The sequence below is a fragment of the Oculina patagonica genome, chromosome 11 (assembly GCF_052425735.1).
Source record: "Oculina patagonica isolate OP01 chromosome 11, crgOcupat, whole genome shotgun sequence".
In the NCBI taxonomy this organism is placed as follows: Eukaryota; Metazoa; Cnidaria; class Anthozoa; order Scleractinia; family Oculinidae; genus Oculina; species Oculina patagonica.
This window is the reverse complement of record NC_135768.1, coordinates 3878745-3899694: the sequence shown is the minus strand read 5'-3', so window position 1 is coordinate 3899694 and position 20950 is coordinate 3878745. Positions and strand designations below refer to the sequence as shown.

At 41.6% G+C, this 20950-nt stretch overlaps 1 protein-coding gene across 1 annotated transcript; it reads left to right on the top strand.

The window, feature by feature from the left end:
- The first annotated feature begins 98 nt into the window (after positions 1-98).
- LOC144629911 (uncharacterized) lies at positions 99-17510 on the top strand. Its single transcript, XM_078488158.1, has 16 exons — positions 99-191; positions 1326-1360; positions 2181-2221; positions 2347-2442; positions 2734-2784; positions 3456-3529; positions 4057-4146; positions 4295-4342; positions 4965-5085; positions 6208-6269; positions 14161-14230; positions 15278-15366; positions 15971-16045; positions 16492-16551; positions 16640-16685; positions 17249-17510. Exons 1-16 carry the CDS (start codon positions 108-110, stop codon positions 17293-17295), a joined length of 1089 nt encoding a protein of 362 aa, XP_078344284.1. The 5' UTR covers positions 99-107; the 3' UTR covers positions 17296-17510.
- The last annotated feature ends 3440 nt before the right edge of the window (positions 17511-20950 follow it).

The window sequence follows — 20950 nt, the reverse complement described above, 5'->3', positions numbered from 1 at the left end:
AACATAAATTGTTTTTAGCTTTTACATTGAGAGTCTACGGGGCGAACAAATTACAATAATCAATCGATAAATGATCGATCCCTATTTGTGTCAGCGGCTCTTCCAACATGGCCGCCAAAAAGGTCGCGCAAAATTTAAGACTTTTAAAAGTTCGTCCTTTGATTAATTTAAGAGTTAGATATTTCTCCAAGGTAAGTGTTAAAAAAATAATTCTTCTGTCAGCGTCATGAAATAACCATGTTGATAAATTGGAGCTAATTTGCATGCAGTAAGCTCACTGCTCTGATGGTAGGCGGTCCCAAAATGATCCACACACTATGGCAATTTTTATCTCAACAAATTTTCTTACTCTAATTGCATTAAAACAATGTTGCAAATGTTTTTCTCTGGTGGCAAACATTAAATAACAGCGACTCCAGATATCTCATTATTTTGATGGGGCATGACAAATCTTAAAAACACTTACAAACAAAAATGTGAGCTCATTGATTAATTTCCCTATATATTTTTCCCAAACCCCTTTTAATTTTGTAATTTATTTTTTTGAATACTATCTAAGGGAGGCAAAAGAGAAAAGTTTAAATCTAAGGCCTGCCCTCCCAAATGGCCTCCTCCCCAGCCTACCTCCCCCCTGCCCCTGCATTATTGCTGGTCTGCCAGGAGACTTCTGGTTTCGACTAACAAACCCATGTATGTTATGGCATTATCAAGGCAAAACAACATAATTTACCAGTTTGTTTTGAAAAAAACTCCAGGCCCCAGTTGTTCGAAAGGTGGTTAATGCTATCCACCAGATAAATCACAATCCGGTGGATAGTGCAGCATGTTAGGTAGCGATTTATCCGGTGAATAGAGTTATCCACCCTTTATACAACTGGGCCCTGATCTCAAACTGGTTGCTAAAGCTAGGGGTGGCAGAAGGGTGGGGGGGGAGGGGAGGAAAGGAAAGCAGCCTTTTAGATCTCCCAGTTCATACACCAATATATGTTTCCCACCCCCCAGGGGAGCTATACAGTAAAGTATGTATGTATGTATATCGGTAGGTCTGAAATATGTGCAGTTTCCCATGAGTGTAAGTTGCCCTTGCATTTTAATCTTGCTGTATTTTAATTTTTGTTACCATTTTTAATTTTCTCTTCTATTACTTATCTTTATTCAAATACAATTGAATTGGGAAAGAAAACCAAATTACTGTGCCTGCTGATGCGCTTGCTTTAGCCCTTCCACTTTCCTAAAAGACCCCCACCCTGTAGACTGTATATTTTCAATTTATTTTTTTTACAAATATTTGTTTTGGTAAAGACTGTTTTGTTTTATTTTTTAAGGAGTTGCGCCATGGTTTTATTGGAATGGTTGGCAAGTAAGAAGAGAACAACCCCTTTTTTATATCAGTTTATTACCTTATTGTTACTAATTTTCGCGGGAACTTAATTTCGCGAAAATGGAACAGGCATATTTCGCGGGACTTAATTTTCGCGAAGTGGCCAAAAATACGTAATTAACATAAAAAATACAATAGAAAATGTTTGAAATAAATTTTCGCAGGTCTTTAATTTCGCGATTTTTTGAAAATCGCGAAAATCGCGAAATTAGTAACAATAAGGTATATACCCATGTTTGTGTGGGAGGGGCCTGGGGGTGCGGTGAGGGGAAAGTAAGTAGGTCGTGGAGGGAAAGAAACAAACAACCATATACTTTATTCTTCTGAAACTGGAATAAGCTCTAGTTAGATAGACTTTTAAGTTACTTCCTTGTTTCATGCCTTTAATAGCTTTTACGAGACAAAGCAGGCAGGGATAGATATCTTTTTAGTATTAGAGCTTGAGCTCTGTTACTCTGTATTTCACATGTAGCAGCTTGAAATCCTTGTCCTGGTCACTGGATTGCTCTGTAGGTCCTAGCTATTTGGCCTGTATAGATCTGGACACTGTATCTGCTGTGGTTTAAATTTATCTTTGGTTTAAAAATTTTCAAACCAGTTTTGGTTATTTTTAATATTCATATTCAGTAACATAATCTAAGACAAAACTAGGGGGAAATAAAAATCAAACTGGGTTTGAAAAGTTTTAGACAACATATCCAGTTCTTGTTGCTTGTCTTTTTCCCTGGCTGGTCTCATTACATTTAAAGTGTTATTCTACTGCTCATTGCTAACTAGTTTGTTTATTTGTTCCTATCAGCACCCCTCTGATAAGGTTTAACAAGCTTAGTGAGAAAACAGGTGAGAAGTATGGGGAGTAATAGTTGCCTTTGTTTAGGGTGTGGGGGAGCTTGTGTGTAGATTGTCTGTGTATTCCCACCTGGCGTGATTTGATTTTTCTCAAATTTAAACTATCTCATTTCTAGGATGTGACATCACAGCAAAAGCAGAACATCTTAACCCAGGTGGCTCAGTAAAGGATCGTGCTGCACTCTACCTTGTAAAAGAAGCAGAAGAAAAAGGTTTGAACATCTTTGGCAATTTTTAGAATTATAGCGTTAAGTTCCCAAAGTAACCCCTTGAAAATAGTGACCCTCTAGTCCCATCAACTTCTGCTTTTGGTGGCCTATGTTAGTGCACAGGTTTGCATGGTGGGTGTTCATTATGAGAACATGACCTGGCCACATCCACTACCTTCTTTTCCCTTGCGTAGTGATGTCCTCCGTATCCCCCCCCCTATGCCACCACTGTCCTCATTAGTTTTGTGACCCACTTCAACCAGCAGATCTTTAAAATTCTGTTTTTCATTTTAGGCCTAATAAAACCTGGAGGAACAGTGGTTGAAGGCACAGCTGGGAACACAGGTTTGTTTCAATGTTATTGTACTCAGTAAAAAAATCTAATTTCTCAAAAACCCTTGGTTTCTCAAAACTCCTGATTTCTCTAACCAATTTTGGTTCCCCTTGGATAATACTTCTCTGTAATTTTACCCCCAATTTCTTGAACTCCAAATTTCTTATAGAGAGGGACATAGGGGGACCCCGAACACTGCAATACCACAAAAATAATACATAAACACCGCATCACCGCAAGAAAATTTAATGAAACACCGTCACCACAATATAATCAAGTTACTCATCAATAAAAACGTATTAGGATTGGGTTTAAGATTAAATAGACAATATTTGACTGTATTTTTGTTAAATATTTAACATATAAGGACGGGTTCAACGAAGATAACAGAGATAAATGTAGCTGCAAGTGTTAGACAAGAAACCGTAACATCGCTAATAATTTCGTTTCACCGAACACCGTAGGTTAAAAAACACAAACATCGCACACCGTAGTGTTTGAGATCACCGCAACACCGCAAGATTTAATTTCATTCACCGCAACACCGCATAAAAAAATGAGCAACACCGTAACACCGCAAACCCCCACGCCCCCCTCCTTATAGTCTGAATTTATTATTAATGGTATACGTATACCTCATTGGACCAGTTGTAATTGAAATAAATTTTTATTGACTTTTTAGGGATAGGGCTTGCTCACATCTGTCTTGCAAAAGGCTACAAGTGTGTTATATACATGCCAGATACACAATCACAGGTACATAGAGCTGCGATATGATATTAGACCACATAATTTCAATACAGGTTTATTGAGAGAACTACAGTTTGTTTTAAAATAAATAAGTTAAAAATATCTACTAGAGTTATAAAGAGGGAGGTGGGGGCACTGTGACGGGCATCCCCTAGGGATGTAGCTGTGAAAAAACTAGGCAGGCTCATCAACAACACCAGCTGGCTTTCCTGGCCTGTGCACCTTCTTTGTTTGCTAATGAAATGTGAGCTGATAATTTACTCTCTTTCAGCTGGTGAAATAAGCCAGTAGCATGAGGCATTAAGTGAGATAGACAGGATGGGAGGCACTTGAAACCATTGAAAATGTGTTGATACTCTGCAAAAACAAAACAAAACAATAACCAATGTGCCACCAAAAGTATAGGCTTGATTTCCAGCAGCTTTTTGGGATCCTGCGCTCCTCCCCTCAACAGACCGGACTCGAGAAGGCGGCAGAAATCAAGCCTATCGTAGTTTGTAAAACAATGCCTTGCCTTCTGTCTTGTTTTGTAGGAGAAAATAGATGTACTTAGGACTTTAGGTGCTGATGTGCGACCAGTGCCTGCTGTGCCATTTGATGATCAAATGAACTACAACCATCAGGTAATAAATAAAGTTGTTTCTTCTCCTGTTGAAAGTAATGAGGAAAATAAGAGAAATTTAAATCAGCACTCCTATGGATTTGGACAGACTTGATATGTGTTTTTTGTGAATTGATTAACCTGTCTATTGTATTTTTTCTGCAAATTAGGCCAGACGATTTGCTGAAAGTATTGAAAATGCAATCTGGACAAATCAGGTGATTTAACATGAAGTTATTCTAGGATGTAAATGGACACAATTAGAAAGAGCATGGTAGATTAGTTAGAATCTCATGATAATGAATGACTTTTAATTCTTCTCCAAGCGTTAGCAGCTGCCACCCTCTTTTTCATCAAGTATGATTTTGATTTTAATTACCGGTGCTGTAAAAGCTCCATTGAACCCCATTCTCCTTTAGGACTCCCTATCTAATAAGCTTCCCATCTGGAAGTTTAATTTTTAACCCCCCCCCCTTGTATTAAGCCCCCACTCCTTCCCTTAGATGGTAAATCGTGGCAATTTATGAACAAGGGAAAAACATACCTTTATATTTTTAAGGGTATTCATCCACTACATTTACTTGTTATTGTTGATATTTTGTGAAAATGTGTTATCTAGCAGCAATATTTAAAACATCAAAAAGTCCACTTTATTTCTTTAATATGTACCCTAAATGATATTTGATATGAAATGACCCACCCCCTCCCCCTCCTCCTTCAAAAGGTCCTCAAAAGATATAGACCTCCCCCTGGGGGTACTTAATAAAGCTTTTACAGTAATTGATTAAAAAATAATTAATCATTCAATTTATTAGTTTTAACTGATATTTCTTTTTTCAGTTTGACAACATATCCAATAGGAGAGCCCATATTGAGACGACAGGACCAGAAATTTGGAATCAAACAGATGGACGGGTAGATGCTGTTACTTTTTCTACAGGGACTGGGGGCACATTAGCTGGTAAAGATATTTCTTCAGAACTTACCTAGCACTTTTTGATGTTGTCCTCACAGTTGACCAGTGTAGGAGATGCGTAGCCTAATGGTTAGTGCACTGGACTCTGGATCAAGTAGTTCAGGTTTACGGTAACCCTGGTGGGGGCATCCAGGTTAATAAATGGGTACTGGTGACTTTAATGCTGGGGGTGACCAGGCTGTGTGGACTAGCATCCCATCCAGGGGGGAGAAGAAATACTCCTAGTTGCTTCATGCTACTGAAACTGGGATAGGCTCCAACCTGATTGGCCACTAGGCTCTAATGCAGACTTAACCTACCATCAGTTGACCAGTACCCATTTATACCCCAGGGTGGAGAGACTGTGTGAGAATATTAGTGTGTTGCCCAAGAACACTGTACAATTAACCTGACCAATGCTGGTACCCAATAGGTTGTCATTAGACCACTGTGTCTCCTACACTAATTTATACCATGCCATAGAAAATACAGCCAATCAGAATACAGGAAAGCCGTTGTATATTCGACGGTATTCAACCCAACCTTCCCATCGTGCGCTGCGATTGTATTCTCGACGAAATTTAGTAAGCGTATTTTCTATGGCATGGTATAAAATAGTTACACAACACTTTCTCGTGGTATACTATGGAATATCCCACTTGTCACTTGTATTTTCTTGGTATACACACTCGCCTAAAGGCTCGTGTGTATACCGAGAAAATACAAGCGACTCGTGGGATATTCTGTAGTATACCACTCGAAAGCGTTGCATAACTAGTATGTTATCCATGGAAACTGTATACAAAGGAGATATTTATACATTCTTCTGAGCTTCACAAGCTACAGCCTGGGTCCCTTTGATTTGACCTGAATGGGATACTAGTCCATGGCAGGATTACCTCCAAGCAATCAATTCACCAGTACATTAATACAACACACCTGGGTGCAGAGAGGCACTTTAAAAAAAGAAGTGTCTTGCCCAAAACACAAATGATGCAGTGACCCTGGCTACGGCTTGAACCTGAACCACTCAATTCAAAGTCCAGCATAGTAACCATAAGGCCAGTGCACCTCCCACAATTGTGTATCTACTTGCCCTAATTTTATTTTACTTGTTTTAAATTGCAGGTGTAGGAACATATTTAAAATCAAAGAATCCAAATGTTAAAGTTATTTTAGCTGATCCTGAGGTAAGCTAAACCCTCAATGTAGAGGCTCCTGAATAATGACAATAGCAATCAGAGGTTGAAAGTTGTATGATATTCAGTAAACAAACATCATCAATTCAATTGTCCTGGTTGTCCCAGCTGTCCCAGTTGATCTGGTTGTCCCACTTGTTTCAATTGTCCCAATTGATCCAGTTGTCCCAGTTGTTTCAATTGTCCCAATTGTCCTAGTTGTCCCAATTGATCCGGTTGTCCCAGCTGTCCCAATTGTCCTGGTTGTCCCACTTGTCCCACCTGTCCCAATTGTTCCAATTGCCCTGGTTGTCCCAGTTGTCCTGGTTGTCCCAGTTGTCCCAGTTGTCCCAATCGTCCCAATTGTCCCAGTTGTCCTGGCTGTCCCAGTTGTCACAATTGTCCCCATTGTCCCAGTTGTCCTGGTTGTCACAATTGTCCCAGTTGTCCCAATAGTCCCGGTTGTCCCAGTTTGGCCAGTTGTCCCAATTGTCCCAGTTGTCCTGGTTGTCCCAGTTGTCCCAGTTGTCTCAATTGTCCGGTTCTCCCAGTTGTCTCAGTTGTCCCAGTTGTCCCAATTGTCCCACTTGTCTCAGTTGTCCCAATTGTCCCGGTTGTCCCAGTTGTCTCAATTGTCCGGTTGTCCCAATTGTCCCAGTAGTCCCAATTTTCCCAATTGTCCCAGTTGACCCAGTTTGGCCAGTTGTCCCAATTGTCCCAATTGTCCCAGTTGTTTCAGTTGTCCCAATCGTCCCAGTTGTCCCAGTTGTCTCAGTTGTCCCAATTGTCCCAGTTTGGCCAGTTGTCCCAATTGTCCCGATTGTCCCAGTTGTCCCAATTGTCCCAGTTGTCCCAGTTGTTCCAATTGTCCCAGTAGTTCCAATTGTCCCAGTTGTCCTAGTTGTCCCAGTTGTCCCAGTTGTCCCAGTTGGCCCAATTGTCCCAATTGTCCCAGTTGTCCCAGTTGTCCCAGTTTTCCCGGTTGTCCCAGTTGTCCCAATTGTTCCAGTTGTCCCAATTGTCCCAATTGTCTCAGTTGTCCCAATTGTCCCAGTTGCCCTGGTTGTCCCAGTTGTCCCAATTGTCCTGATTGTCCCAATTGTCCCGGTTTGGCCAGTTGTTCCAATTGTCCCAATTGTCCCAGTTGTCTCAATTGTCCGGTTGTCCCAGTTGTCTCAGTTGTCCCAATTGATCCGGTTGTCCCAGTTGTCCCAATTGTCTCAGTTGTCCCAATTGTCCCGGTTGTCCCAGTTGTCTCAATTGTCCGGTTGTCCCAATTGTCCCAGTAGTCCCAATTGTCCCAATTGTCCCAGTTGTCCCAGTTTGGCCAGTTGTCCCAATTGTCCCAGTTGTTTCAGTTGTCCCAATTGTCCCAGTTGTCCCAGTTGTCTCAGTTGTCCCAGTTGTCCCAGTTGTCTCAGTTGTCCCAATTGTCCCAATTGTCCCAGTTTGGCCAGTTGTCCCAATTGTGCCGATTGTCCCAGTTGTCCCAATTGTCCCAGTTGTCCCAATTATCCCAGTTGTCCCAATTGTCCCAGTTGTCCTAGTTGTCCCAATTGTCCCAATTGTCCCAGTTGTCCCAGTTGTCCCAATTGTCCCAATTGTCCCAGTTGTCCCAATTTTCCCGGTTGTCCCAGTTGTCCCAATTGTCCCAGTTGTCCCAATTGTCTCAGTTGTCCCAATTGTCCCAATTGTCCCAGTTGCCCTGGTTGTCCCAGTTGTCCCAATTGTCCTGATGTCCCAATTGTCCCGGTTTGGCTAGTTGTTCCAATTGTCCCAATTGTCCTGGTTGTCCCAATTGTCCCAGTGGTCTCAATTGTCCCAGTTGTCCCAATTGTCCCAGTTGTCCCAGTTGTCCCAAATGTCCCAATTGTCCCAGTTGTCCCAATTGTCCCAATTGTCCCAGTTGTCCCAGTTGTCCCAATTGTCCCAATTGTCCCAGTTGTCCCAGTTTGGCCAGTTGTCCCAATTGTCCCAATTGTCCCAATTGTCCCAGTTGTCTTGGTTGTCCCAGTTGTCCCAGTTGTCTCAATTGTCCGGTTGTCCCAGTTGTCTCAGTTGTCCCAATTGATCCGGTTGTCCCAGTTGTCCCAATTGTCCCAATTGTCTCAGTTGTCCCAATTGTCCCGGTTGTCCCAGTTGTCTCAATTGTCCGGTTGTCCCAATTGTCCCAGTAGTCCCAATTGTCCCAATTGTCCCAGTTGTCCCAGTTGTCCCAGTTTGGCCAGTTGTCCCAATTGTCCCAGTTGTTTCAGTTGTCCCAATTGTCCCAGTTGTCCCAGTTGTCTCAGTTGTCCCAATTGTCCCAATTGTCCCAATTGTCCCAGTTTGGCCAGTTGTCCCAATTGTGCCGATTGTCCCAGTTGTCCCAATTGTCCCAGTTGTCCCAATTATCCCAGTTGTCCCAATTGTCCCAGTTGTCCTAGTTGTCCCAATTGTCCCAATTGTCCCAGTTATCCCAGTTGTCCCAGTAGTCCCAATTGTCCCAATTGTCCCAATTGTCCCAATTGTCCCAGTTGTCCCAGTTTGGCCAGTTGTCCCAATTGTCCCAGTTGTTTCAGTTGTCCCAATTGTCCCAGTTGTCCCAGTTGTCTCAGTTGTCCCAATTGTCCCAATTGTCCCAGTTTGGCCAGTTGTCCCAATTGTGCCGATTGTCCCAGTTGTCCCAATTGTCCCAGTTGTCCTAGTTGTCCCAATTGTCCCAATTGTCCCAGTTGTCCCAGTTGTCCCAATTGTCCCAATTGTCCCAATTGTCGCAATTGTCCCAGTTGTCCCAATTTTCCCGGTTGTCCCAGTTGTCCCAATTGTCCCAGTTGTCCCAATTGTCTCAGTTGTCCCAATTGTCCCAATTGTCCCAGTTGCCCTGGTTGTCCCAGTTGTCCCAATTGTCCTGATTGTCCCAATTGTCCCGGTTTGGCTAGTTGTTCCAATTGTCCCAATTGTCCTGGTTGTCCCGATTGTCCCAGTTGTCTCAATTGTCCCAATTGTCCCAATTGTCCCAATTGTCTCAGTTGTCCCAATTGTCCCAATTGCCCCAGTTGTCCCAGTTGTCCCAAATGTCCCAATTGTCCCAGTTGTCCCAATTGTCCCAGTTGTCCCAGTTTGGCCAGTTGTCCCAATTGTCCCAATTGTCCCAGTTGTTTCCGTTGTCCCAATTGTCCCAATTGTCCCAGTTGTCTTAGTTGTCCCAATTGTCCCAGTTTGGCCAGTTGTCCCAATTGTCCCCATTGTCCCAGTTGTCCCAATTGTCCCAATTGTCCCAGTTGTCCCAATTGTCCCAATTGTCCCAGTTGTCCCAATTGTCCCAGTTGTCCCAATTGTCCCAATTGTCCCAGTTGTCCTAGTTGTCCCAATTGTCCCAATTGTCCCAGTTTGGCCAGTTGTCCCAATTGTCCCAGTTGTCCCAATTGTCCTGGTTGTCCCAGTTGTCCCAGTTGTCTCAATTGTCCGGTTGTCCCAGTTGTCTCAGTTGTCCCAATTGATCCGGTTGTCCCAGTTGTCCCAATTGTCCCAATTGTCTCAGTTGTCCCAATTGTCCCGGTTGTCCCAGTTGTCTCAATTGTCCGGTTGTCCCAATTGTCCCAGTAGTCCCAATTGTCCCAATTGTCCCAATTGTCCCAGTTGTCCCAGTTGTCCCAGTTTGGCCAGTTGTCCCAATTGTCCCAATTGTCCCAGTTGTTTCAGTTGTCCCAATTGTCCCAGTTGTCCCAGTTGTCTCAGTTGTCCCAATTGTCCCAATTGTCCCAGTTTGGCCAGTTGTCCCAATTGTGCCGATTGTCCCAGTTGTCCCAATTGTCCCAGTTGTCCCAATTATCCCAGTTGTCCCAATTGTCCCAGTTGTCCTAGTTGTCCCAATTGTCCCAATTGTGCCAGTTGTCCCAGTTGTCCCAGTTGTCCCAATTGTCCCAATTGTCCCAATTGTCCCAATTGTCCCAGTTGTCCCAATTTTCCCGGTTGTCCCAGTTGTCCCAATTGTCCCAGTTGTCCCAATTGTCTCAGTTGTCCCAATTGTCCCAATTGTCCCAGTTGCCCTGGTTGTCCCAGTTGTCCCAATTGTCCTGATTGTCCCAATTGTCCCGGTTTGGCTAGTTGTTCCAATTGTCCCAATTGTCCTGGTTGTCCCAATTGTCCCAGTTGTCTCAATTGTCCCAGTTGTCCCAATTGTCCCAATTGCCCCAGTTGTCCCAAATGTCCCAATTGTCCCAGTTGTCCTAATTGTCCCAGTTGTCCCAATTGTCCCAGTTTGGCCAGTTGTCCCAATTGTCCCAGTTGTCCCAGTTGTCCCAATTGTCCCAGTTGTCCCAGTTGTCTCAGTTTGGCCAATTGTCCCAATTGTCTCAGTTGTCCCAATTGTCCCAATTGTCCCAGTTGTCCCAATTGTCCCAGTTTTCTCAATTGTCCCAATTGTCCCAGTTTTCCCAGTTGTCCCAGTTGTCTCAGTTTGGCAAATTGTCCCAATTGTCCCAGTTTGGCCAGTTGTCCCAATTGTCCCAATTGTCTCAGTTGTCTAAATTGTCCCAATTGTCCCAGTTGCCCCAATTGTCCCAGTTTGGCCAGTTGTCCCAATTGTCCCGGTTTGGCCAGTTGTCCCAATTGTCCCAGTTGTCCCAGTTGTCCCAATTGTCCCAGTTGTCGCAGTTGTCTCAGTTTGGCCAGTTGTCCCAATTGTTCCAATTGTCTCAGTTGTCCCAATTGTCCCAATTGTCCCAGTTGTCCCAATTGTCCCAGTTGTCCCAGTTGTCCCAATTGTCCCAATTGTCCCAGTTTGGCCAGTTGTCCCAATTGTCCCAATTGTCTCAGTTGTCTAAATTGTCCCAATTGTCCCAGTTTGGCCAGTTGTCCCAATTGTCCCAGTTTGGCCAGTTGTCCCAATTGTCCCAGTTGTCCCAGTTGTCCCAGTTGTCCCAATTGTCCCAGTTGTCTCAGTTTGGCCAGTTGTCCCAATTTTCCCTATTGTCTCAGTTGTCCCAATTGTCCCAATTGTCCCAGTTTTCTCAATTGTCCCAATTGTCCCAGTTGTCCCAGTTGTCCCAGTTGTCTCAGTTTGGCAAATTGTCCTAATTGTCCCAGTTTGGCCAGTTGTCCCAATTGTCCCAATTGTCTCAGTTGTCTAAATTGTCCCAATTGTCCCAGTTGTCCCAATTGTCCCAGTTTGGTCAGTTGTCCCAATTGTCCCAGTTTGGCCAGTTGTCCCAATTGTCCCAGTTGTCCCAGTTGTCCCAGTTGTCCCAATTGTCGCAGTTGTCTCAGTTTGGCCAGTTGTCCCAATTGTCCCAATTGTCTCAGTTGTCCCAATTGTCCCAGTTGTCCCAATTGTCCCAGTTTTCTCAATTGTCCCAATTGTCCCAATTGTCCCAGTTGTCTCAGTTTGGCAAATTGTCCCAATTGTCTCAGTTGTCCCAATTGTTCCAGTTGTCCCAATTGTCCCAATTGTCCCAATTGTCTCAGTTGTCCCAATTGTCCCAATTGTCCCAGTTGCCCTGGTTGTCCCAGTTGTCCCAATTGTCCTGATTGTCCCAGTTGTCCCAGTTTGACCAGTTGTTCCAATTGTCCCAATTGTCCCAATTGTCCCAGTTGTCTCAATTGTCCCAAATGTCCCAATTGTCCCAGTTGTCCCAATTGTCCCAATTGTCCCAGTTGTCCCAGTTGTCCCAATTGTCCCATTTGTCCCAGTTGTCCCAGTTTGGCCAGTTGTCCCAATTGTCCCAATTGTCCCAATTGTCCCAGTTGTCTTGGTTGTCCCAGTTGTCCCAGTTGTCCCAGTTTTCCCAGTTTGGCCAGTTGTCCCAATTGTGCCAATTGTCCCAGTTGTTTCAGTTGTCCCAATGGTCCCAATTGTCCCAGTTGTCCCAGTTGTCTCAGTTGTCCCAATTGTCCCAATTGTCCCAGTTTGGCCAGTTGTCCCAATCGTCCCAGTTTGGCCAGTTGTCCCAATTGTCCCAGTTGTCCCAGTTGTCCCAATTGTCCCAGTTGTCGCAGTTGTCTCAGTTTGGCCAGTTGTCCCAATTGTCCCAATTGTCTCAGTTGTCCCAATTGTCCCAATTGTCCCAATTGTCCCAGTTGTCCCAATTGTCCCAGTTTTCTCAATTGTCCCAATTGTCCCAATTGTCCCAGTTGTCTCAGTTTGGCAAATTGTCCCAATTTTCTCAGTTGTCCCAATTGTCCCAGTTGTCCCAGTTGTCCCAATTTTCCCAATTGTCTCAGTTGTCCGAATTGTCCCAATTGTCCCAGTTGCCCTGGTTGTCCCAGTTGTCCCAATTGTCCTGATTGTCCCAGTTGTCCCAATTGTCCCAGTTTGACCAGTTGTTCCAATTGTCCCAATTGTCCCAATTGTCCCAGTTGTCTCAATTGTCCCAGTTGTCCCAATTGTCCCAATTGTCTCAGTTGTCCCAATTGTCCCAATTGCCCCAGTTGTCCCAAATGTCCCAATTGTCCCCGTTGTCCTAATTGTCCCAGTTGTCCCAATTGTCCCAATTGTCCCAGTTGTCCCAGTAGTCCCAATTGTCCCAGTTGTCCCAGTTTTCCCAGTTTGGCCAGTTGTCCCAATTGTGCCAATTGTCCCAGTTGTTTCAGTTGTCCCAATGGTCCCAATTGTCCCAGTTTTCCCAGTTGTCTCAGTTGTCCCAATTGTCCCAATTGTCCCAGTTTGGCCAGTTGTCCCAATCGTCCCAATTGTCCCAGTTGTCCCAATTGTCCCAGTTGTCCCAGTTTGGCCAGTTGTCCCAATTGTCCCAATTGTCCCAGTTGTCCCAGTTGTCCCAGTTGTCCCAATTGTCCCAATTGTCCCAGTTGTCCCAGTTGTCCCAGTTTGGCCAGTTGTCCCAATTGTCCCAGTTGTCCCAATTGTCTCAATTGTCCCAATTGTCCCAGTTGTCCCAATTGTCCCAGTTGTCCCAGTTTGGCCAGTTTGGCCAGTTGTCCCAATTGTCTCAATTGTCCCAGGTGTCCCAGTTGTCCCAATTGTCCCAGTTTGGCCAGTTGTCCCAATTGTCCCAGTTTGGCCAGTTGTCACAATTGTCCCAAATGTCCCAATTGTCCCAGTTGTCCCAATTGTCCCAATTGTCCCAGTTGTCCCAATTTTCCCAGTTGTCCTAGTTTGGCCAGTTGTCCCAATTGTCCCAGTTGTCCCAGGTTTCCCAATTGTCTCAGTTGTCTCAATTGTCCCAGTTGTCCCAGTTGTCCCAATTGTCCCAATTGTCCCAGTTGTCTCACTTTGGCCAATTGTCCCAATTGTCTCTGTTGTCCCAAATGTCCCAATTGTCCCAGTTGTCCCAGTTGTCCCAGTTGTCCCAATTGTCCCAATCGTCCCAGTTGTCCCAATTGTCCCAGTTGTCCCAAGTTGTCCCAGTTGTCCCAATTGTCCCAGTTGTCCCAATTTTCCCAGTTGTCCTGGTTGTCCCAGTTGTCCCAATTGTCCCGGTTGTCCCAGTTGTCCTAATTTTCCTGGTTGTCCTAATTGTCCCAATTGTCTCAGATGTCCTGGTTGTCCCTCTTGTAACACTTGTCCCATCTGTCCCTGTTGTCCCAAGTGTCCCAGTTGTCCCATCTGTCCTACTAAGCCTGTTCCACTTGTCCCAGTTGTCCCAAGTGTCCTAACAGTTCAGACTGATCCAACTGTCCTCATTTCCCAAATGACAACTATTATTTGGTGTGCGTGACGTCAAGAAGTAATTATATAACAACCGTACCCAGTGATGTCACGGGGGACTTGGTATATGGAGCATAACCCGGAAAAAAGCTGTTCTTTATCAGAGTTTAGAATATAGCTGTTGTATATGCGTGGAATTCTAGCAGGCATCATTTTCAAAGATCGTTGAAAACTATCTTTTATTTGTTAAAAAAAGATTGGTGGTATGCTTCAACTGCTCTTACGGTATAACTGTATGTCTTCTATTTACCACAGGGTAGTGTACTGTACAATTACTTCAAATATGGAGAATTGAAAAGAAGTGATGGCAGCTCCATTACAGAAGGTAAGTACCAAGTTAATTGTGAAATCCAAGACCTCTTGTTGCACACTTACTGCATTCCCCGCCCCCATGCATAAGGGAGAAAGCGAAAACAGTCCCTTAACTGATGTTGTTACAATACACAGATCTGAGTGTGAAGTTTCCCTGTTTAGAGTATGTGTTGAGAGATGTCTTTTGTATGTTTCTCAGGCTAAATTTCAGTATCCTTTGTATGTCTCCTTGATAGTGAGAAATGGCTCTTATTTTTTAATGCCGTCTAACATTTACACTTTCAATTTCCTTATTTACACCCCCAAGCTAAGTACACTGTACATTTAACTTTTCAGGGGCATAAGTAGCCTATAGACCCATAGGCCCCGGCCTACAAATTTTTTATTTAGCCTAATCGTATTTGTAAAATGTACAAGAGAAAAATGAAGCTGAAGTACTCTTTTAAATGAAATAGAAAGCAATTTTTAACATATCTTAGCATTTTAAACAAGGACAGTTTCATTTTATATTATTTTACATTATATATCTTGCAACTGGTTAGCCAGCTTTCAGGCAAACGTACAACGGCACGTGATGTTAAAGAAAAGTGTGTTTATTTACGGAAGCGCGAAAATTGGCGCAATTCCTTGTTATGAAATGTTAGAATTTAGGAACTGTCAAATTACACGTAGAATGAGAAAATCCTGACCTTCCCAGTGGACCTCACCCCCCCCCCCCCATCCCCCCCCCAATCCCTTAAGAAGCGGTAGGCCAGGCAACAACTCTTCAAAAAGCTGGCGATGCCCCTGATTTGGAATCTCTAGCGCCATTCCAGCCCTTTCAAAATGTTATGTAGTAGGTAGCAACAAGCATAACATGAAGCAAGGCGTGCCCCTTTTTTCCTGCTTAGGGCTCTTAGGGAAAACTAAATTTGAACTATTCTAAGTAGCAAATAATCACCGCTATATGTGGCGAAATTGCTAGCTGCCGTCGCCTTTTAAGAGGGCTAAATTGTTGAAGAGATATCATGTTTCGTGGAATTTAAAACTGTAAATTTTATTTTTTTGGTGTTCTGTACAGGTATTGGACAGGGTCGCTTAACAACCAATCTAGATGGAGCTCCTGTTGATGATGCTGTGTTTGTGACTGATAAAGAAGCTGTTGAGATGGTAAGGAAAGGTTTGATATAGTTTATTGCCATTTATCCTTTCAGTGCTGATACATTGTTAAATTCCAATAAAAGTACTTGATGTACCACCACCAATCATTAATGAGAAATATAAATATAACAAATCTTGACGTTCACGCAAAGCTCGACGTCCACACAACATGACGTTCACGCAAAACTTGACGTTGTCCACACAAAGCTTGACGTTCATGCAAAACCCGACGTCCACATAAAAGTCGACGTCCGAACAAGACTCGCCTCCACAGGAAACACGACTTCCACACAGTACTCAACATCCACATAAAACTCGACGTGCACGTCCACACAAAACTTAGTGTCGACAGACTGCGTGACACCGTCCACCTGAAATTTAGCGTCCACACAAATCCCGCCTTCCATTTGAATTTCCTTTTGATGCCAATTCAATCACTTGCCCAGAGCCGGCTTGCAGATTCTCTTAAGCCTTTTGAAGTTGTTAATTAGTGACCGGCAAGAAATATTTGTGTTTAAGAGATACTCTTAGTTTCTTCTGTTAATTAAGTGCCTTCTAGTCTTCTACTTGTAATTCATTTGTTTGTTTGTTTTTTCCCATTTTCTTTTTACAGACGTTCTTTTTACTTCACGAAGAAGGCTTCTTTGTAGGAGCTTCCTCAGGCTTAAATGTTGCTGCTGCAGTCAAGGTATATATGTCATAAACATCCCTCTACTATAGTAAGTTGCATCAGTCTGATAATAGAAAATATCTTACGCTTGAATACATTTGCCTGTTTATTAATGATCCTACAGACCAGCTGTACTAGACCAATATATCAGGATACAATTACGAGTTTCCCAGCACGTCGTGATTGATGAGTAAAATCATAGACAATTTGTGAATCTTTCATGTAGAAATCACATTAATTTATGGAAATTCACATCGGATACTTACAGTGATGCCTTATTTCGAGCCATGTTGAAGTTTATATCCTGGTCAAAATGACTGCGATGAGAAAACAAGATAAACTAACTTGTTTTATTCCACAATTCTCCACCCCTCCTACCAAAAAACCGCTGATATAACTTACTTTTCGTCGCACCAAAGTTTGTTTCTTGTATTAAACGGTGTTTATCTCTGTCATTTTCACAGGTTGCAGAGATGCTAGGCCCAGGTCACGTGATTACCACATGCCTTTGTGACACGGGACAGGTACATGACTAATCACGTGATGTTTCTTGATTCATGTTACTTCCTCATACAACTAACGCAGTTTCCTTTCTTTACTCATTTCTTGTAGAGATATTTTGCGCGTCTCTTTAGTAGGAATTGGATAGAGTCTAAAGGTAACCATTTTTTATTCTGCCCTTTTTTAAATACCAACTTTTTGAGCTCTTTATAATAAATGATGACCTTATTACTTTCTCTTGGCAATGTTTTTAACTTCTGATAGTATAGTGGTGATTTCTTTTGTACGTGTTTACAATCTCTGTGCAGTAAGCTCCTTCGACAATTAGTCCAAAGCAAGTTCATCCCAAGCCTTGTTTACAGTCGATTCCTTTCAAACCTTTTTCTTTTTTTTTTGTTTTATTTTTATCTTTGCTGCTTTGGGAATTCGTTGATGTGAACCTTTGCAGCTTCGCACTTCAAATTAGTGGATCTGAAGTAAATATAAATAAGGGTTATTGATTTCTTTCATTTTGTTGTGTAGAATATCTGCATTTTTTGTTACAAACTTAAGTCTTCATGTTATTGTCGTCTTTGTACCTTTGATCCTCGTAACGAACTTTCCACTTATCGACTTACCGAGACTCGTTCTAACTGGATAAGATTATTGTCTTTACGATTTTCTTGCGATCTCTTAAAATTTAGCCTTCGATAGTAAACATTACTCTTTTTTTCCTTGCAGGTCTTCTAGATGTAATTCCTGAAAAATACCGTCATTCCTTACATTGATAGCCAAATGCTTAGTAGGTAGCTTTAGTTAATGAATAATTAATAGTCAAGGTTGTGACTGAAATGGATGCTCCAAAATAATGTAGGATACCTTGTGACGTTTATATGAACAATATAGATATCCTCGGCCAGCTTGGGTAAAGAAGAACACGGCTCAGTTTAGGCAGAGAATAGCATTTAAAAATTACTGTTTCTGGGCGAGACAACTCATTATGCCAACGATTAGGTTCAACTTGATATATGAAATTATAAGATTTTCTTTTTTTGCCTAGAAAGCCTTAGTGAAATTTATGCGAGGCAATTTAGCACTTCATGTACATAAAACCAAGTGTCAAACTTTTCAGTACCCATTCCAGTCACAACCACATAGCAGAGTTCATTTGGTCGTGCTTGCCGCTTTGTGTAGCTATGAGCTGCGTTTGTCTGAAATAGGAAACTACAAGATACTACGTGCATGGCGTTAACCTAATAACAAATACAAAGAAAAAGAGCTTTGATTTGACAATTGATGCAATTGATTGAGCGTTTTGATAGGTATTTTAGTTTGGGAAAAAAAGGCTTCTCTAGACAATAGTTGACTTTTAAATGACTCAGGTCATCTTGCCAGGACAAAAAATAATTATGGCCTTATATTGTCGAGGGAGAAAATTCTTAGTCTTGGCGGGAAAAATATATGCGCTTGTAAATGGGGCCTGGAAGTAAGTATTTTGGCGGGAAAAATTTAAGCGCTTTTCACGGATCCTGCAGTGGGTTAATATTAAGTAAGTCTTTTGGCGGGAAACGTACATGCTTTAAATGGATCCTGGAAGTGAGTCAGAAAATAAACTAAGTCTTTTGGCGGGAAAAATTCAAGCGCCTTTTCAGGGATCCTGCAGTGAATTTAAACTACAAAGGTCTTTTGGCGGGAAAAAGGGCTGAGCTTTTGAATGGAGTCTGGTAAGAAGTCAAAAAAATAAACTAAGTCTTTTGGCGGGAAAAATCTTTGCAGTTTTCATACAGATTTCATCCATCAAAAGACGGTTTTTCTGTTCTGATTTGATACTAGACCTCCATTTAAAAGTGCAGAAATTTTTCCCGCGTCGGCGACCCTACATTGTCAAAATGCATTAAAAGAGATAGCCTACATTTTGGCTAGTTTCCAGGCCCCTTTTAAAAGCGCATTACTTTTTTACTCATTCGTGTAGAAGACAACAAGGAAAAGAAACAATAAATTGTAGTTATAATGAAAGTTTTAATTTCTTTATTTGAACCGTTATTTTATTTACAACACCTGAGTAGGTTATTCTTTTCTGATTCAACTGTACAAATTATAAATGGTATAGCGGGGTACAAGTTGTAACATAAATTACAATTCTAAGTATGAGAAATATTTGTAACAATTTCAAAGATCAGTAGAAATAAAAACAAATTTTACCTGATACTTCTGAAAGAGAAATTACTTACTTAATCCTTACAAAGATCAACATAATTATCTCTACTAAATATGTCATAAGAAAAAAATTCCCAAAGTAAAACTTATATCACAGACTTGCTGGTTTTTTCTCCAGAAGACTGTCCACAAAATAAACGAAGGTTGTTGGTAAACTTTCGAGTAAAACTAAACAAACTTTTGCTTTCTGCCTCAAATTCTGACAAGCCTCAAGTCAGGTTTTGAAATGAAGTGCGGCAAGATTTCAACGCATTAAAATGGAAATACATATTAAACACAAATCCATGTAATTTCAAGGACGTAGCATATTCCAATGTTAGAATTCACGATATATTATGCAACAGAAAACTTTGTTGTAATCTAAAGCATTCTCGAGCCCAACACGTTATGAAAGCATGAGAAAAACTTTGACCATGTGGACATTTTCAATTGATATTTTCAACGCGTTAGGCTCGTGAATGCTATAGATTACAACTGAAGTTTTCTGCTGCTTAATATATCGTGAATTCTAACATTAAAATATGGTGACGTTCTAACAAATTAACTTGAGTTGCGTGTCGACATACCTTATTGTTACTTATTTTCGCGGGACTTATTTTTCGCGATTTTCGCGATTTTCAAAAAATCGCGAAATTAAAGACCCGCGAAAATTAATTCTAAACGATTTCTATTGTATTTTTTATGCTAATTACGTATTTTTGGCCAAATCGCGAAAATTAAGTCTCGCGAAATATTCCTGTTCCACTTTCGCGAAATTAAGTACCCGCGAAAATAAGTAACAATAAGGTAATCCTGCTTTTACGGTCGCTGGTTTCAATAACATGGATCCACGTTTATTCAACTATTTTGATCCCAAATTCGAAAAAAAAATTCTCCTGACCGTTTTTCATACATTCCTTTAAACATGAAATCTGAGAATTTAATAGGTGATAAATTAAGACAATATCCCCTAGATTTTTTATGATTTGCTATATTCTCGTCACCCGTTTGTCCCACAAAGTACTGATTTTGCAAGGAGAAATTAGATTTTCATCGCTCTTAAAGGGACTATGTCACGGGGATTTCGCAGATTTTTGGTCTAAAATGTTCTAAAATTAGTCTTTGGCAACTTTACCCTAAAATAAACATTATCTTTGAACATCTAAAGAAATATATAACCTTAATTTGCGGATACAAATCAAACTACGGCTATAAATATCTATATTTTGAAGACGCGCAGAAACAACTTGAAAACGTTTGCCTAACTTTTTCAAATGGCAATCCGTTTCCATCTGAGCCATCCACAGCCAAACATGCTCGTTTGTTTCAGTGCTCTAATATAGAAATTTTTAATAAAAATGGACTATTATTTTTAGGTTACCTGCAACACAAATATAAATTTTGGCGGTTCAAAAATCAGTCAAAATCCGTGACATAGTCCCTTTAAGAATGAAAGGCTTAAATATTTGTATCGATATATCTTTACCATTTATGAAGCACAGCAAAAGGAAAGTACCCAGGCATGTCTCAAAAACTACTTTAGCTGGCATCTGACGCGTCCACCACAATCCATTTGAGTCGGAGAAGCCATTCGAAAGTCCGTAGCTGAATCCATGTAAACTCCTTGAAAATCTTGAAGGAGTAATCTGAGAAAAAACAAAGAAAATTTGCTATATCAACAATTAACTTTTAACTTTGTCCCATTCAACAAGCAATGTACTGAACACACTAAAATGAGAAGGTTAAGGAAGCTTAAAACCGCGCAAGCAATGTTTAACTGCCCCTTGCATTTTCCCTTAAAAAATGGTTGCGTGATTCACAGCGTGACACTCCTCACGCGAAAGGGACACTTTGCCAACTTCGATCAAATAATGGTTTTAAAAGTTATATTTTGCTGTCTAGGAGTATTTTTTTTGTGATGTTCACGGCGATCTCTGTTGACATGATTTCTGCTAAGCGCAAGCCGTAAAAATTCATTCATTTTGAAACGTCCTTTGCCCCTGTTCTTCTTATACTAGTTTGAAATTAAAGTGAAGTATCTATTTTAACACCAGCAGAATGTAATAGGTGTGAAAAGTTAATCAGAATACTAAAGAGTTCCTTGCTTGCTACAAATCACATGACTAATTTGAATAAAAGTTAGAATACCGACATAGCGGCTGTGAATGCAGCCTCTTGAAGGTCATTCAAGGTCATCCAGAAAAGTGCATGTAAGATTTAAAAAAGAAAACAGACTTAAATAAATCG

Excerpts from the sequence above, each read along its gene's own strand:
- LOC144629911 (XM_078488158.1), top strand. The coding sequence starts at position 108 with ATGGCCGCCAAAAAGGTCGCGCAAAATTTAAGACTTTTAAAAGTTCGT. Across the intron at positions 5,086-6,207 it reads GACTGGGGGCACATTAGCTG|GTGTAGGAACATATTTAAAA; the intron begins GTAAAGATATTT and ends TTTAAATTGCAG. Across the intron at positions 15,367-15,970 it reads ATAAAGAAGCTGTTGAGATG|ACGTTCTTTTTACTTCACGA; the intron begins GTAAGGAAAGGT and ends TTCTTTTTACAG.